Source organism: Phaethon lepturus, unplaced genomic scaffold (genome assembly GCF_000687285.1).
Source record: "Phaethon lepturus isolate BGI_N335 unplaced genomic scaffold, ASM68728v1 scaffold2841, whole genome shotgun sequence".
Lineage (NCBI taxonomy): Eukaryota > Metazoa > Chordata > Aves > Phaethontiformes > Phaethontidae > Phaethon > Phaethon lepturus.
In genome coordinates, this window is record NW_010519637.1 from 26,209 (window position 1) to 44,188 (window position 17,980).

Genomic DNA, 17,980 nt, shown 5'->3' on the forward strand with positions numbered 1-17,980 from the left:
GCACTGCTTTCATAAAAGGGATTTTTGTCTTACAAATCAAACTAAGCAATGACATGCGAAGATGGGCAAGCTGTTTAATGCAGGACACTTTGCTTTTCACGATATTTGACAAGAACCCTTTGCCGAAGTTCTGAAAAATGCTCTCAAGACATGAGTGTAGAAAAAAGCTTCCTCACTGATGACGACTCATTAAAAGATAAGAAACAAAAGTGAGAATTAAATTGTCACTTCTGAAGTTGCAGAAAAATCTCATGGTAGTGAGTGACTAGACAGTAGAATGGACAATTTGAAAATTAGTGTTGATAAATGCCAAGTGCTGCACACAGAGGGAAATGCTAATGATGCATGTCTGGTAATGGTCTCCCATACTGGTCAGGAAATAGTTTATGTCTTGGTGAGTGACTTGCTGAAAATGTTGGCTCAAATCTTGTTGACAGTTGAAAGGCAAATAGAAGGTTAGGATTTATTAGGAAAGGAATAAACTAACAAAATAAAAAACACCATTATGGAGTTGTACAAATCCACATATGTGTATGGCATGCGTATTTCTGGACATCTTTTTTCAAAAAGAACTGGAGAATTACCAAGAAGGATCACAAGATTGGGATGAGTTTTATGTGAGGAGACACTAAGTAGACGAAGGGCTTTTCAGCTTTGGGAAAAAAAACAAAAAAAGTGGTATAAAGGGAGTTTTATAAAACTATAGTTCAGGGGAGGTGAATTTAACAGAGAATCCACTCTTATAAAATAAACATGTTCTCTTATGTGTTGGTGAGCTCACTGTTGCAAGATGTTCTGCATACCGAAAGTAGAAATAGATTTCAAGAAGAGGTTAGATGAGTTGAAGAAAGGTCTATCAAAGAGTACTACATTCTGTACGTGTATTTTAACGTAAGGATCAAAAAGTCCATGACCTCTTTTTCATTGGAAACTGGGGGATATATCAGAGGAAGTACTATTCTTAACTGCTGCTTTTATTATTCCCTTAAGCATCTGCTCTTGGCCATTACCAGGGAAAGGATGCAAGGCTATGCAGAGCATTAATCTGCCTGCTAGACTCTTTGGTGCGTTCTCAGCCCTTGCACCTGTCTGGGATGAAATGAAAATGGAATAGAAATGCTCTTTCAAGTTCTCCCCTCACCCTGGGCTGTGTTCTCCTGTGTTCCAGTGTTGGGTTTTTTTTTCTCCTGTGTTTTCTTGTCTTCCAGAGGTGGATGAATTTCACAGATTGAGCAAGCAAACAAAACTGACTGGCCTTTTCAGGCAAGTCATTTGCTTACGACTGACTTTCACCTTTGTCTGAAGGGGACTGCCCTGCATTTCTCTTAAGTGTCGCTGTTTCAAGTAAACTTTCTTCTTCTCTCCCTGTGACAAACAGAACATGCTGATTTGGGAATGCAGCCAGAAAAATGTTTGTAGCTCATTTCAGTGTTAGTTTATGGATCTGTAATAATCTCTGTTTCAAGAGAGTACATCACTCTTTTTTTTCCATTGTGGCAGTTTACGGTAAACTGAAAAGTCTACAGATAGATGCAATTACTGTTTGAGACCTCGGGCCGCTTTCAGCTGTATCAACTGGAACATAAGCAGACAGAGTTTAAGAAGGACATCAGCAAGTTCCTGGCTGAAATTACATACAAACTTTTATTGGAGTCATTGAAGTTAGGGCGTATTAAAATGCAAATGGGACACTCTAGCTACTCAGTAAGAGGAATGTGGGAAGGAACATAGAACTGGATTCTTTTAGACCTAGATGATTTCTCTGGCAATCTGTAATTTTCCTAGCCTAAGGCAGAAGGCATTGCTCAGTAATGTGAAAGCACAAGGGCTTTTGAAGAAAAAGGTTTCCAGAATTTACTATGAACAATACCAGTAAGTTCTGCTGTAGTGAGGTCATCTGTGGCTACATTTAGGATTGGCAGCAGTACGTTTAAGCTTGGATCTGGGAGAGGTCAATAGGTAGGGCTTGGGACTCCTGTTTACATCAGCAGTGGCTGAAGACTAAGGTGGAGCGCAGAAGAGCATGGAAAACTGCAGCGTGGCTGGCAGTGGCAGCTAGCTGTGTGCTGGTGCAAAGGCGCTGGGAATTCCTGAGTTAGTGTTGATGTTGAATTTGGATCGACAGTAGCTAAGAACAGTAGACTTATGAATGCTTTCAAAAATGCTGGACTAACTTTGGAGTAGGATGAGGCCTTTTGGCCTGTATCCAGCCTTGCTGTCGGTCCATATTCACAGAAATTTCTTAGAAGGGGTCAGATACTTGTACAGCCTGGGCTGACTGTTCAGGATTATATTTAGGGATGGAAAAAGCAGCTTCCAGGCTCAACCTGATGTTGTGTGTCTGTGTAGCACTGTGCTGGACCTAATAAACTTCCCGGGAGTGAGACCCTGATGCAGGGATGTTCCAACTGCCTATCTGCCTTTTGGAGGCAAATTGTCTGTCTTCTTTTTTAATTCTATTTGTTCTTCCTTGCTGTGAATAAGAAAGTTGATTGTGTATTTTGATTATTGAGTCCTTTAGTTGAGTGTATTAATTAATCAGTGTGGTTAACATCTGCCAGACCTCGTTTATCTGTTGCTGTTTTTGGGGAGCAAATTACACATGCAGTTTAACATTTGATAGGATTTTACATTTTTTGAGTGTTTTAAGCTTTATAGTGTTAATAGGTGAGGGTAAAAGCGCACCTGGAATTGTTACTGTAAGAGTTTGTTTATCAAACTTTATGTGAAGTCTTAAGATTTGGCATAAAAGCTTCCACAAATAGACGCAAAAGTTTTATGTTTTTATACTACTATGAAGTTAACTGACTTTATGTCAGGAATGGCTTGTTGAAATAGTACCTAATTAAATATTTGGTACTGTTTTCTAAATTTTTTTTTTTTGAGTGTTGGCTGGTTTAATGTAGGAGGCCAAATCTGGATTGGCTCTTGACTGTTCATAAAATGTGATATTCCTGCTTTTTATATGGTAACTTATTTGGCACATCTGTCCGTAAAACCAAAGGAACTCAAATTTATGATGAATAAACCATACATGTTACTAACTTTTGACTTGTGATCTATTTACGCTGTGCCTAAATATGCTTCTATTATATTAGATGCTTTCCTGTCTTCCTGTGACCTATGTGAAAATGCATGCAAAAAAAGCCCCAAACCTATCTTAAACTGTTAATGAACTTGTAAGCACAAGTTCTCAAAGTAGCAAACAGAGTGGAGTAATATATGAATGTTGTTATAAAATTACTGTAGACTAAATATGAACTTTTAAGGAAGCTATCTATAAGATATTGGTTCTATATAGAAAGTGTAAGCTATAAATGGAGAAACAGATGACACTTTTGCTTTGGTCTTTTTAGAGAAGAAATTCTTTGAAAATATCTCTGGAAGTGAGGCAGAATTAGTGAAAATAACTTCAGTGTCATTTCTAAATGCTGCCTGTTAAGCAGATGGTAAAACTGCTGAGGCATGTTATGCTGGCACCTTGCTGTTGAAGCAGCCAGCAGGGCTGAAGGTCCTGCAGAAACATATGTTGCTTAATAACCATTGATATAACAGTATGTACTTTCTCTAATTTGAAAATGCTGATAGGTTCTTATATCTCAGTATCATAGATAGTTGATCATAGATGCCAACTAAAAAGGAAGGCCTACATATCATTAAAAAAAGTCTCACCATCTACCTCCACCCCTTAAAAATAGAGGAGACTGGGACTTTCATGAATTCCATGCAACAAAGTATTTATTGCTTTGCAAAATAGAGAAAACATTACTGTTAGAATCCATGAATTTGGTAAGATCTTAACATAATTGAATTTTGATTTTTTTTGAAACTGTTATTTTCCAATGATGAATAGCATATGCTGGCAGTATTTTATGCAAGGAAAAAAGCTCACTCTTCTCGATTTAGAGTTCAAGAGAGCCAAATAATATACTCAGTGCAGCATGAAAAGAAAAATACTTCAAGTTGCTAGTGTAGCTTAGGAAAGTTGTTTTTCATTCTCATCAAGCTTGTAACTAATGTTGATATTTGGGTGTTTAAGCAAAAAGAATGTTGGTTTTATAAGGGATCTATTGAGCTCATGTTTTCTTAAGCAACGATAGTCGGATCACTGTTTGTTTTTTCAATTTGAATTGATACTTTATATTCCCTCCAATAAAAGCTGTATGCTTTCTCATTTTTCTGTACAGCTGTAGATTTCGGTGCGAAAACTGACTTAAGCACAACTAGCTGTCTGTTTAGTCAGAAAAAGACTGGGAATATACTTAGGTTCTAATTCATGCACCTAACACCAACAAAAATTAGTCAACAAAGTTGGTAGGGAAAATAACTGTTATTTCAACACCCTGGTCTTACACAAGAGCTGTTTCAAAAGGCACTGTGGTGAATCCAGCAATTAAGAAAGGTATTAAATTCAGTTAACTGTCTTCAAACCTGACAAATTACAGGTAATGTTCTCAGTACTGCTCTTAAGTGTCTGACTCAGATAAGCGTGTCTGTTTAAAATCTACTTCTACCCAATTTCTGATGGGAATTGCAGACAAAAAAAATCCAAAATCTTAACTGTTAAGGCTTATTAAATATATATTCATAAAATAGATTAAAATTAGATTTTTTAAAATTAGATTTAAAATTAAATAATTTAAAATTAGATTTAATTTAATTAAAATTAAAATCCAGAAAAGGACTGAATTACTTTCTTCTGGTGCTTTTCCTCTTTGAGCACTCACTTTGGCATTGCACTGGAGTTCTTTACATGTATTGTATACACCATCTGTCTGTCCTCACATGTTTTTAATAACTTTCTATAGACTAAGCCAATGAATCACTAAAATAAAAGGCCTCTTTGTTAGTGTCCTATATCATTAATTGACGTTTATGCACTTATGGTTTGGCAAGCAGAAAGTTTGAGTTCTCTGGCTGTTAAGAAATAAGAAGTTGACAAGAACAACTGACCCACTTGTCTGTCTTAAAAAAACTGGGATGCCTGCTCTCATGAAATGGAGATGCAAGCAGTTTCAACTCCATTGACATTTAATTGTTAATGTGTGCGATGTCTGTTTCAAAGCTTCTTTGGCACTTCTTTGAAGGCAGTTAGTCAGCTTGTCATAGTGAGGCACATTGCTAAAGAGCATAATCTATGTATTAGTTGTTTGGAGGTCAACAGAAATCTCCACTGGAGGATTTTACTCTCTGGCTGGAGGAGAAAGTACTGTTAAAGGTTGGTTATCCAGGCTAGCTCTGCTAAATATAGCAGGAGGGACAGCAAAATAATGAAGTGAATAACAGGAGCCCGTACTAAAATAATGCTGGTAACAAACACAATGTACTGAGGTTTTCTAAAATACAGCAGACTTTTGTCCTACATTCCAGTAATTTATTTGAAAGGCATGTTCCACTAGAAGATTGCCAAGAACTTTACAAATACTAAGCCTTTTAACATGTCTAAGGTATGTGCCGTACCATTTTAAAAAAACCTCATAGGCAAAAATGATAGCTATGTTTTTCCAGAAGCTTGTGGTCTATAATAATACGGAAAGTTTTCCCTCAGTAGTTCAGGGAAGCTTCAACACTCTTCAGGTATGAAAACCTATTGTAGCTTTCTATCTTAAATGAGTTTGTGAACTAAAAAGCTGGGTGTTTTGTTTTTCTTTCCACCTCCTGCCCCCTTTCAAATCTGAATAGAAGACATACACACTACGAATTAAATGTGAAGTTTTGTATCTCTAGGTTTCTAGCATGTTATCGTCTGTCACAAGCTCTGCAGTCTAGTTGTGCTTTTCAGAGGTGCAAAAATTAGAGCTTATATAAATATATGATTTAAGGATGAAATGGACAAACTTAGGACAATGGAGCTGAAGAAAAAAGGTACCATAATTATTAAGGAAGAAAGAACTGATTTAAAAAATACCTGTAGCCTTTAATGTCAGAACTGTTTGAATGGAGAATGCTGTTGATGGAACAAAAACCTGAGTAGAATTGGACTGGAGTTTTAACAGTGTAAAACATTGGCATGGAAAATTAAAAATATAGTCATGCTAGAAGAAAGGTGAAGCATGTGGCTTTGCCCTGAGGTGAAGGGAATAGATGTCAGCATGATGCAGAGCCTCATAGTTTTGTGGAAGAAGGACGTCAAAATCCTTGGGTGATGAATTTCAATAAAAGCTTGTGGTATACCAACAGATTTAGGAAAGAATAGGCACAAAATCTTCCATTAGCTGGAAAACTCAGGAAGACTAGAAATCTAGAAGCTGTAGAGGCTGCACTGTTGAAGACTTTCACAGTTCCTTACTGTCTATGCATAGTCTTGTTATAAAGTAGCTATTTGAAAAATGCCATAGGCTTATATGTACCTTTTAAAAAAATTTCATGCCCTCTTGATTTTAGCACACAGGCAGTGATATGTCTTCATGTTAAATGACCCACATAATGCATTTTCCTGCTTTTTTTGGGGAAAGCAAAGGCTTTCAAATCACAGTAATCCAGTAAGAAGTCAGGTACTTTGGTGGTGGTTACTATTGGCAAATATTGAAATTACCTATGTAAACTACTCAAATCTTAATTTCTTTGGCAGGCAAAAATCAATGGTCAAAAGTAAACTGTACAATGATACCATGTACTGACAGTCCCTCCCCTGGTACAGCATAGGCTGGAGGGAATCCAGCTGCAAACTTGCTGCATTCATAGTCTGGCCATAGTTGGACAGTCAAGACATCCAAGTCAGGACAGAATCTTTCAGATTTAAGTTGTTAAAACTAAACTCCGCAACATGTGTAGGCAAATGGTATTTTTCATAGACAGAATGAATTTTAGCACATTTTCAGATGTTAACAGGAATGTTGGGCAGGGTGTAGGAGAGATGCCAAATTTGAAGTTCCTGCTGCCAGGCTTCAGACCACTGGAATTGCTGGAACTTCCAAAGCACTTATCACAGATGAAACTTATTTTTACTTCATCTTATTTTTGATAGTAGCTGTATTATTTTGAAAAGAAAAAAATGCCTGTTGTAAACAGCTGCCTAAGCTTATAGAAATTGTCAGGTGCTCCTATGAGGAAGGTCTTCAGTTCTGTGTTAATCTGTGATAAATGTTTAGTTGCTTAAGCAGATACCAAGGTGGTTATTTTAATGCAACAACTAAGGGAAAAAGTGTCTTTATTCTTTGCCTTTAAGACTATCTTTCTACTGGAGATGCTAACAATCTCAGTCCTGATGCTGGACAACTCTCTCCTGTTTGTTAGCATTAGTTTATATGATTTAAAAAACAATCTAAATCTCCATGCCCAGCTCCCTCAAACGTCATTTATTTTGAGGAAGACAGAACTGTCCCAGGCTCTGAGTGTTGGATCGATCAGAACTTGTTCTATACAGAACAAGTTTTATTGTCTATAATTTAAAAGTGTCTTCAGATTTTTAGAAAGCATTACTATGCTATCTGGATTTTGGAACAATGTTTTTAAAACACTTTGCAACTTTAAACTTTCTGTCTTTTCTGTTTGTTTTTATTTTCTGTAGACTCGAGATGATTTTCTTGGGCAAGTGGATATCCCTCTTTATCAGTTACCGGTTTGTATTTTTTGTTTGCTTTTGTTTTAAGACTGTGAAAGGGAAAAATGGTTCTGTATGCAACTGTATTAGTTATCTAAGGAAGTTAACTGTACTGATAATACAAGTGATTGAATTCCTCTGCTCTGTGTTTTTTTTGTTTTGTTTTCTTTTGTAGATTTGTTAGGAGTTTTTTTTTTAGTTCTGATATTTATTAAAAAAAAAGTAGGTTACCTCGTGTTTAGATATTGGTTTCTGCTGCTGTGAGGGTTAGGAGTGCTTTTAGCTTTTTCAAGAACAAAAATTCAAGGTTTGAAACAGTCTCAAAGACAAAAAGGGATTGTAATTATTGTAATACTTCTTAAAATATTTTCTTTAAAGTCTACAAACTTACAGTTACTATTGCTTATAGCCATAAGCAGATACAGAAGAGGGTAAGTGTGGAAACAGAGCTAGTGTTGCTTTGTCCTTTTTAGTTTTTAGTTTTTGTTTTGTAGTCCTTTTGCAAAGCACATTGTTAGTTTTAAAAAAGCTCATCAAGAACATTGAAATAAGTAAGCCATTTCATTTTCTTCTGAGGTCTCAAAACATTAGCAAATACTAACAGGTTTATCAGCAACTATTTTAAAGACAGGATGACAACCATGGCAAAACCTTTCCAAGAACAGTTGTTCTTTCATTCTGGTAAGGACTATGTGAGGAGTAGTTACAGATATGTCCTCTTTCCCACTGTAACAGGGATGTGAGATCACACTAACCCCTGTCCCTCGGTCAGCTGGGTTGGAAAGACTGGCTGTAATGTTCCTCTGGAGAAGACTGACTGTGTTTTCACTTCCCACTAATAAACTGGACAGCAGTATCTGGAGTCTTTGGAGATATTGGTGCATTTCCTTTCTTCTTCTTTTTTTTTTTTTTTTTTTGTTAGCATGAACTAATTTACAGAGCCTCACTTGAGTATTTTCATGGCTATTTTCTTAACCTTCCTGAAACGCTGACTTTTCTCTGCCTCCTCTTTGTTTCTGTTTTCCTGGCTCCTTGTTCGTAATCACTTGGTCTTGCCCCAAATATAGGTGGATTTTTTTGAAAGGCTTTCATTTACATAAGTAAATATATCTTGGATAAATAAAATCAGTTTATAAATTCTTTATTCTATATTATTATTATAAATTCTTTATTACATGCAGATTTCGTTTTGCTTGATACTATGCAAATGCAAACTCTTTGTAACTAAAATGAGCTAGTAATCAGGGACATGTAAAAAAGGCAAATCATCTGAAGGGTAAGATAGTTGGCAGATATGAATTTGCTCTGTCCAAAACCAAAATGTATTAATCCAAGTGTAATCTAGCATTGAATCTAAGGCAACTCTTGTTTTTGGAAAGTCAGAAAAATAATTATAAAACTTAGATTAAGAAGGTAATCTTTTTCTCTCATCTGTGATGTATTTTCACAGTGTCTTAGCGTGTGTGTTGGTAGAAATAATGTAATGTTGGGGGGGGGGACGACCCCCCCCAAAAACACAAAACCAAAACAAAAGCTTAATTCTGTTTTAATTTCAAAGAAGTATTTATCTTAGTTATGAGACAATTCCTTTTATAGGTATAGAACCTGATCTTGCAGATAACGTCAGTGTAACACATGTATCATTACAGGATTGAAGATCTGCATTTTAATTCAGTGAAGATGGAACACTTCAACTTGAGTGTAGAATTTCTAAATTGTATGAATAAGAGCTTACACTGAAATGTCTGAAATATACGAGAATATTTTTCTTACTGAGATTTGGTGTAAAAGTTACTATAGTACAATTTAGTCAGCTTAATTTTATGACTTTTTCATAACAAAGGTCAACAGTTAAGAATAAAATTCTCAAGTCTCTAACTTACTAACCTTTAGATTCTGGATTTGTTTTTTGTTTCTTTCCAATCAAATGATGACACACATTAGATATTTTTTGAAAATACTATTATGGAATTAGCTCAACCTTTGAGGATTGCATCATGTACCATTGTCCTTAATTAAAAGACCTACAAATATAACAATTGCGAGTTTTTCCTCATATTATACAGTACTTCTTGAAACTGTTAAAATGTATTGATTAGTGAGAGCCTAGAGTTACTCTCCAGAATTTACAAACAGCTGAAAAAGGGGGGGAAAAAAGGGTTCAGAGATTTACAAATGTTCGTGAACATATGGTATTGTAAAAATCAAACATTTTTGTAAGAGTTGCAGAACTTTAGGTGGATTGTAAATATTTGTTAAGCAGAAAAATAAATATCTTCATTTTCTGTAATGATCCCTCATACATCCCATCTCCCATATTTCTCTACCTGTACCAGGGTTATATATTTATAAAGTGATGTCTGTTTACCTCTGCTTCTTTCTGTTGAGCAACTTCACTTCTGTGAATCGAAACAGAGATGTTCTCAGAATGGATTCTTCTGTGACTACTTTTTATCCCCAAGTCCTAAAGCTAGAAATGGCTTTTTATGTATGTTGTGTAAAAAAAAAACCAAAAAACAAAAAACACAAACCAAACACCACACAAAAAAAGCCTAAAAAACCCACAACCAAAAAACTGAGGGAGGAAAAGAGTTATGGTAGATCTTATAAATGTAAAAATTGAGAATCTGTTTCTTGATTTCACGCTAAACAGTTTGGTGTGTGATTTTTCCTGTGCTTTGGAAACTGATATATATGTATACACTGAAAGGGGTTTTTTTTTTTTGAACCAGGGAATTAATCTTATTACTAAAATTAAATCTGGTATTACTATTACTGTACTTAAACCTGTCATTTAAATTTTAAAACATTACATGGCCTATAAAGAAACTCATTGTAGATTTCTGATAATTTTCTTCAAGTGTTTGATCAGATTTTTCTTGAAAAAACTTGTCTTATTCCAGACAGAAAATCCAAGTATGGAGAGACCATATACATTTAAGGATTTTGTTCTTCATCCAAGAAGGTTAGTAACTACCACATAAAAATTCTAACTTTCATATCTAAACAATGCTGTTATGTAATTACTTGTACATTTGTAAATACGATCTAAATTTTTATGTTTTCATAAAAGAAATTTGAGTATCAATGGAGTAAGACATTTGTGGTTCTACTAAAAAGTCAACGTTTGTTTAAATACTTACAGATTATTTGGTAAGAATAAACCATTTTAATTTAGGCCATTATATAATTCACATTATAACTTCATCTGAACAATTCACTGTTCTACTGAACAGTGAAATCTGTGACCAATGTTATGCCTTAACTCGTTTATCACTTTTCAACTTGAAATTGTTTCCTGCCTTCCTGTCTCTCTTGTTTGCCTGTTTCATGTAAGTAGTTTCATGTGACCTTAATTATAAACATACAAAACTTAAACTGAAAAGCTGCTTAGCGTTTAGGAAGGCCTGTGTTAAAAAAAACAAGGAATGTTTAAATGGTGGGTAACACTTCGATGCTGATATTATTGTTAATGTGTTTCATGTTTGGTTTTAACATGTAGTTGCTTAACCTAAATCTGAGCAGTTTTTAGCAACTTTTATTCGAAATAAAGTACATAAAATGCATTTCAACATTTTTCAAATAATAGGTTCCAATTTAGAAATAACATCAGAACATGTGGGATCTGTAGATCTTTCTCAGCCATGTTGGTAGCAGAAATACTTTTAATGTATTTTACACATCTTTATTTTTAGCAGATTGGTTTTAACAGTTAGTGACTGTCAGGTTTCATTTTGATCTCCTATTTTTCTGAATTTAACATTTCCTATCCTATAAATGAGTGAAGAACAGTATTTATTGTCTCTATATAAATTAACTTCAATTGTTGTATGTTAATCAAGGATCTGACCTCTTCTGGTAGTGACTACCACATGAATTTGGCAGTGCTTTGTAGTAGGAGATACTGCCACATGTTCAGGCACTTTTCTGCCTTATTGTAACTTTTTTGATGCTTTAGTACTGTTAATGCCGGTTCTTCAATTTTGCTCATATTTGCATTTATTTAGACAGGAATATTAATAATATGGTTACTACCTTCCCAATACCTCAAGCTGAATAACAATTATTAATATGTTAATACTCTGAAATGAATTACTTTAACTATCATGTTGGAAAGTAAGATAGTAGGTTACTTCCTCTCGCAAAGGTATGTGGGCTTTTCTGAAACCAAAAATACGACCTGAGTGAACATGTTTATAATCCAATGTGAAATGTTTTTGCTGGATGTCAGAAAATTAATTCACTTTTTCTGCATGGCAAAAAAAAAAAGGCATTAGACCTTTAGTGACATGGGGTTTTGTTCTTTTACCTTTATATTAATAAGATGATGTGCAGGTATTCAGTTGACCCACTAGTGACATTTTCAGGACTTTTATTTTCTTTTTTTTATTCCAATAGTCAAACATGAGATAATTTGGCAGGTTTCTTTACCAAGTGAAAATACTAAACGAGATCAATATGGGGAAAGCCTACTTTCAGGCTTCTAATGATGCTTTATGCTAAATAGAGAGGCAAATGCGGAAGTATATGAGCTTGCTGTAACTTAAAGTTTTAGAAAAAGTAGTCCTGTGGGTTGAAATAATGCTTGATAGATTGTCTGCACTTAGTCAAGTTATAATTACATGAACTAAATTGTCATTATTCTTATTTTCTTGTTCTTTATTGTTATGAATTGGATACTTGTGAAGTTTTCAGAAGAATGAGTTGGAAAGAAGGGTTTCCAGTTGTGGTACATAATATCAAGGTGTATTCAGAAGTCTAAAAACTCAATACCATTATAGAACTTCATTAATACAAACTACAAAAAGCCAAGTTTGTGTTGAAAAACTTAAAAATAATCCCTTAGCTGTGCTCTTTCAGTTATTTTGTTTGCAGGTAACAATTTCACAAGTGCACAATAAGAACGTTTTATTTTATCTTCTGCAGCCATAAATCAAGAGTTAAAGGCCACCTTAGATTAAAAATGACTTACTTACCTAAAAGCAATGGGTCTGAAGAAGAAACCACAGAACAGGCTGAAGAATTGGAGGTGGGAAAAGATGTATTTATTGCTGAAAAACCTAGCAAATGTTCTCAGCTATTAAGGATAGTTACAGTAATGAATGTTAGGAATCATTATGCTATAAATAGTGTTTTAGAAACAAACCAATTAAGAGCAATTGCTTGTATCTTACGTAAAAGTTGTAAGTCTGCATAAAAATTCTGGAGCAGAGCAGTTTTTCTAGCTAAAGGAGTGGCTTTGTCAGTTTATCTAAAAAAAGAAGACATACATCAGGTTTTGTTCTGATACTGCCTTGCCATATGTCTATGTAACTTTTCTTGTTTTAGAATTAATGGAAATATTGCCCAGTATTTTTATTGCTGTTTAACATTGTTTGACCCCAGCCAGCCAGACACAGATATCTTGCTGGTTTTAGAATTTTAACTCTCTCCAATTTCTAGGGATAGTTTCATCTTAACTAGTTTACATTTGTCATCTTTTGTAAGCCCATCCAATTTAGATCAATGGATTTCTTTTCAAGACTTAAACAACTCTAATCAGCATTACCATCTTTTCTGTAATTAAACTTGCTGTTACAAAATGGTATGGTCATCTGACTAGTACATTTGCAGCATATGTATGAAATGAAATTTATTTACCTTTTTTTAATATATTCTATGAATGCTGTTTATTTTCCTGAAATAAACAACTTTTGATGCTAATATATTTAAGGAACTTGAGTTAACAATAAGATTTCTGCATGCATAATTTGTCCTATTATTTCTTCAGAAATATACACAATAAAATCCACAGCCAGTCTTACTGGGTTAGCTGTAGTGGAACAGTACCTTAAAAGGGGGGTGGTTTAATAAATTGAGATACTTTTTCAACTCTGGTAACATTAAAGGTAGTTAAATTATATCTCTTAGCCTGGGTGGATTATATTGGACCAACCAGATGCTGCTAGCCAGCCACAACAGCAGCAGCAGGAATCTCCTCCACTGCCTTCAGGCTGGGAAGAAAGGCAAGACATCCTTGGCAGGACCTACTATGTCAATCATGAATTCAGAAGAACACAGTGGAAAAGACCAACTGCTCAGTATGTCTTTTGGCCTGGAAAGTCAAATCTTATATTAACTAGTGTAACTAGTTCACTCGAGTTATGTTGAAAGCAAGGAGAACTAGAAAGTGAACAGCTTGAGAATTAGTAGATAGCTCTCCATAGCTTAACCTCCAAGCCCATGTGTAATGGTCACTGGCTAGTAGTCATTTTAACTGCACAGTACTCTTCCTGTTCTCTGGAAGGATGCATTCAAAAAGAAACTGGTTGCAATTGTAAGAGATAATAACTATAGTAATGGAAGGAAATTTATTTCTCAGTTCTAAGCCTGGTTCCTCCTTCCCAGCAGGGACTGCATTAAATTATTTACTATGGTTTTTTTTCAGATTTTTTTCCCCCTTAGCAAGTGAATAAAAAAAAAAACCCCACACCTGGAATGCTATCTGGTTCTTTAGTTTAATTTACACTAAGCATTGACATGAATACTTATTCTTTTTAAATAGTTTACATTAATTTTCATAGCTTGTGACTGCTTCTTTTTCTTCTGCTAAAATGACTGTATTGTTTTTGCTGTTGGCCTCGCTTACTGTTGAAAGATAAAATGTGGCTACTGTATGCTGACTTTCCCCCCAACAGGGACAATGTAGCTGTTGCAGATATTGGTAGTGTGCAGCTGGAGGCCCAGCATGTGTTTACTCATCGGCGACAGATATCAGAGGATACAGAAAATCTAGACAACAGAGATTCCCCTGAGGTAAAAACGATCTCTTCGTGTTGCTGAAATGCAAGTCATGTTTTAATCTAGTCAAAAGCTAGTCCTAACTATTTGTAACTTGGAACTACTTTTTAAAAATGTTTTTTTTTCTTTATTTTATTTTTAAAGAGCTGGGAAATTATAACTGAAGACGAGGCGACAATGTATAGCAATCAGAACCTTCAAATACCTCTCTCACAGAGTAATTGTGATATACAGACTCATCTTGCAGAAGAATTGAACACCAGACTTACTACCTCTGGAAGTTCAGCTACTGGCCAGTCAGCAGCCTACACCGTAAATTATTTTTCTCGTTATTCTGATGTACAGAAATATCTATAATATTTTGCACAAAATGTTATACTGATAGAATTAGACCCATAAATACTTGATATGAACAATTATATTTTTAATTTAATCTCAAATGCAGAGAATTTAAGAGAGTAATCTTTTTACTATGGAACCCCATCTAAGAAAATATTTTGTTCTTCGCCACTTTGCTTGTATAAATTTCTGCCTGAGATTAAAACAGACTTGCGTGAGCTATTTTTCAGTCTGTAAATTTACCTCCTCTTCTGGTGTCATACTGAATGCTACTGAAAACTACAGATGAAGGAAGCTGTCTGTATGCTGAAAGCTTATTTCTAAGGGAGTTGTGCTATATTGGTTACTTTTTCAACAAGGACAAGCTTTAAGATAACCCATTTTTCATTGTGAATATTGGGATAAAGTTTTATGATTGGGCTGAGTAAACCTGGCAACTCCTTAGCAGTGAAAAAGGGGCCTCGCTCATACAGTTCCACAGCCCTTGCGCCAGTTAGGAAACTTCTCTGACCTCTCAGTGAGTCTGTTCAGCTTGCTAACCCAGCAGAAAACTATTCTCTTTTTTCCCCAACTCCATTTTTTTGCGGTTTTAGCAAGTTGAAACAGCATGCTGCATTGTCTGACAGATGCTGTGGTGGCAAAGGAAGGCAGAAGGAGTACATAGCCAGGAGAGAGACTTCTTTTTGGTGGTGGCAAGCAATTAAATAAGCTCAGCTGTCTTATGAAACCCAAGCTCCACAAACAGCCTTGTAACCTGGTATGTGACTTGAGAAATCCACTGTCCATTGAGAAAAGCCTATAGAGGTAACCCAGACCATCTAGTCTGTAAGATTTTGGTATTTAAATAAAATCATTAGCTTTTGTGATGCTGAGAACGCCATTCCAAATGTAAATTTGGAATTGACTGTGTTTTCCTAAGTTTGTATAAAGGCATTTCTAGTGTTGCTGGAAACAGCAAAGTGAGAGTAACAAGACTTTACTTGATCTCCGCTATTCAGAATCCTGTGGATAGCCAGAAAACTATTATTTTAGCTTGCTTGGGTGGCCTAAGCAAAGAGACAAATGTTCAAATTACTTGCAAGAGCCAGCTAGAACGACAGTCTTGCCTCCCTTCACCTCCATCACCTCCCAAAAAACAAGTTGAAAAACTTAATCATGCTTTTTCTTTGAAGTATTCTAAAGGGTACATAGATAGGGAAAATCCTTCAAATAATCTGGAAGTTCTGGAGCAAGATGAAATAAAGTTGCTTCACTGTGGCAGATGGAATCTAAATATGGCTCTAGGCAGAAAGGTGGATGCTAACGTGAAGTCCAGGGATTGAATTACTCTTCTCAAACTCTCCTATCTTGTCATTATTAACTACATCTATTCTCTGAAAAGTTGTGTTAGCTCTGATATATCACAGGCTTTAGTATACTGACAAGATAATGCATTAAGTTCTATACTGTAAATTTGATTGTAATGTGACTGGTTGAAGTTAACTCTTATCTTTTATGTGCCAAAACATCTATTGTTAAGGTTTTCAGAACTTTCAGATGCCTCTGTATTATTCTGTTTTAAGGTTATAATAGACTCTCTGAACTTAATGTTTCTAGCAGTGTTAAAACAGGAGTTTTGAAAATACTACATTAAATCAACATTTCAAAGTAAATAAGACACTTTGTTCAAGATGAAAAATGTAGTGATTTGAAGCGTGATAACCATTGTTGACTGTTTGCTGCCATCCTTAAGGCTGCAATAATAGCTAATATGTCATTCTTCTTTGCTACTTCAAGAACCATTCCAGTAGAAGAGGTAGTCTGCAAACATACAGAGTTGAAGAGCAGCCTGCACATCCAGTGGTATGTCATTTTCCAAAAAAACCCACAGGCTTGTGTAGCAGAGAAGCTGAAGGGTTTTCTTTATTGTAAAACTTTTTTTTATGTATTACATGCTGGCACTTTAAATGAGATTTGGCCGTCTGCTTCTGGCAGCTGTCCTGACAAAATTGCAGTTATGAGTCTAGCAAGACTGGAGTTCAGTTGTAAATCTTTCATGTTCCAACTTTGTGTTTTTGGTTTAACGTTAGCTTAGTGCATGGGTAGAACCTGCAGAGGGAAGTAGTCTTCCCATGAAGAGAAGAGTTTTGTTTTTCAAATTGTTTGCTTTATAATTAAAAGCTGTACCACCATCCTTACATTATGTTTTCATGGCGACACTGCAAACTATTAGCTCGTAGCCAGGAGTACTAGGTTGGATCAGCCACGCCTAAACCAGGTATATAAATGAATCCTTTTAGATAGGAACCTTGAATTAAAAAAAAAAAAATTAAAAAAAAAAAATAATCTGTCACTTCATACTATACAGTAAGGACTTAAACACAGGTTTTCTATTTTATCCAATTTGTGAAAACCATGAATCTTCTGGATTATAGTTTTGTTTTAACTTAACAGAGGAAAGAGAAAGCCTTTCACAGTCAATTTCATAGTTTTCTTAATTGTTTTTCTTCTGTTATCACTAATATTTAGTTACTGCCTACTTCATCTGGATTACCCCCAGGCTGGGAAGAACGACAAGATGAAAAAGGGAGGTCATATTATATAGATCACAATTCTAGAACCACTACCTGGATAAAGCCAGTTGTACAGGTACTGTCTGTCTTCTAGTTGTTTAAAAGATTAATTTAATGTTTTTATTAATATCTCACATAATAGAAGTAAAGTTTAGAGACCTCTTTGAAATAGAACATGTGAAAGGCATAAACTGGTAAAGCACTACGTAAAACATCGAAGAGAATGCAACAAGAGTTAGGAATGGTAACGTTTATGGCAAGTCACTCTACTATAATGTACCAAGAAAGCCTACTGGAGAGTGATAGCTAGTTGAGAAGCCTGAAAGACTTCTTTTTAACTTTGCTAGCATTATCAGTGATTGTTAGTCAATGTTGTTGATATTAGACTGAACAAATCTATGTACTCTTAGGCACTTTATGAAACTGCTTTCATGAGTCAAAAATACAGGTTAATGGAAAAAATATTTTGTTCTACAGGGCTTTCTTTGATTTTTTTTTTTTTGTCATTTACCATAGATCGCTATGGAAACAGGTCAGTTGTCAGCTGTGCAAAGTATTTCTATAGGAAGACAACCACAAGCAACATCAAGTGATTCATCACAACAGTCTTCTCAGCAACAGTCTGAAACGGAGCAAGGATTTCTCCCTAAAGGCTGGGAAGTCCGACATGCACCCAATGGGAGACCTTTCTTTATTGACCACAATACCAAAACTACAACATGGGTAATGGAAAACTGCTCTCGTAGACTGAAATTCTACAGACTCT

At 35.2% G+C, this 17,980-nt stretch overlaps 1 protein-coding gene across 4 annotated transcripts in view; it reads left to right on the forward strand.

The window, feature by feature from the left end:
* NEDD4 (neural precursor cell expressed, developmentally down-regulated 4, E3 ubiquitin protein ligase) overlaps positions 1-17,980 on the forward strand; it is a 47,583-nt gene that overhangs the window by 15,345 nt on the left and 14,258 nt on the right. For 2 of the 4 annotated variants that reach the window (XM_010297106.1, XM_010297103.1), the window contains 9 exons: positions 7,511-7,561; positions 10,447-10,508; positions 12,470-12,572; positions 13,454-13,623; positions 14,221-14,338; positions 14,468-14,635; positions 16,439-16,504; positions 17,171-17,290; positions 17,731-17,937. In XM_010297106.1, coding sequence (XP_010295408.1) covers positions 10,462-10,508; positions 12,470-12,572; positions 13,454-13,623; positions 14,221-14,338; positions 14,468-14,635; positions 16,439-16,504; positions 17,171-17,290; positions 17,731-17,937 — 999 coding nt within the window. In that variant the 5' untranslated portion in view covers positions 7,511-7,561; positions 10,447-10,461. Of the gene's footprint in view, positions 1-7,510; positions 7,562-7,633; positions 7,668-8,901; positions 8,922-10,446; positions 10,509-12,469; positions 12,573-13,453; positions 13,624-14,220; positions 14,339-14,467; positions 14,636-16,438; positions 16,505-17,170; positions 17,291-17,730; positions 17,938-17,980 lie in introns of all 4 variants that reach the window. The other 2 variants (XM_010297104.1, XM_010297105.1) reach the window with 2 other exon arrangements.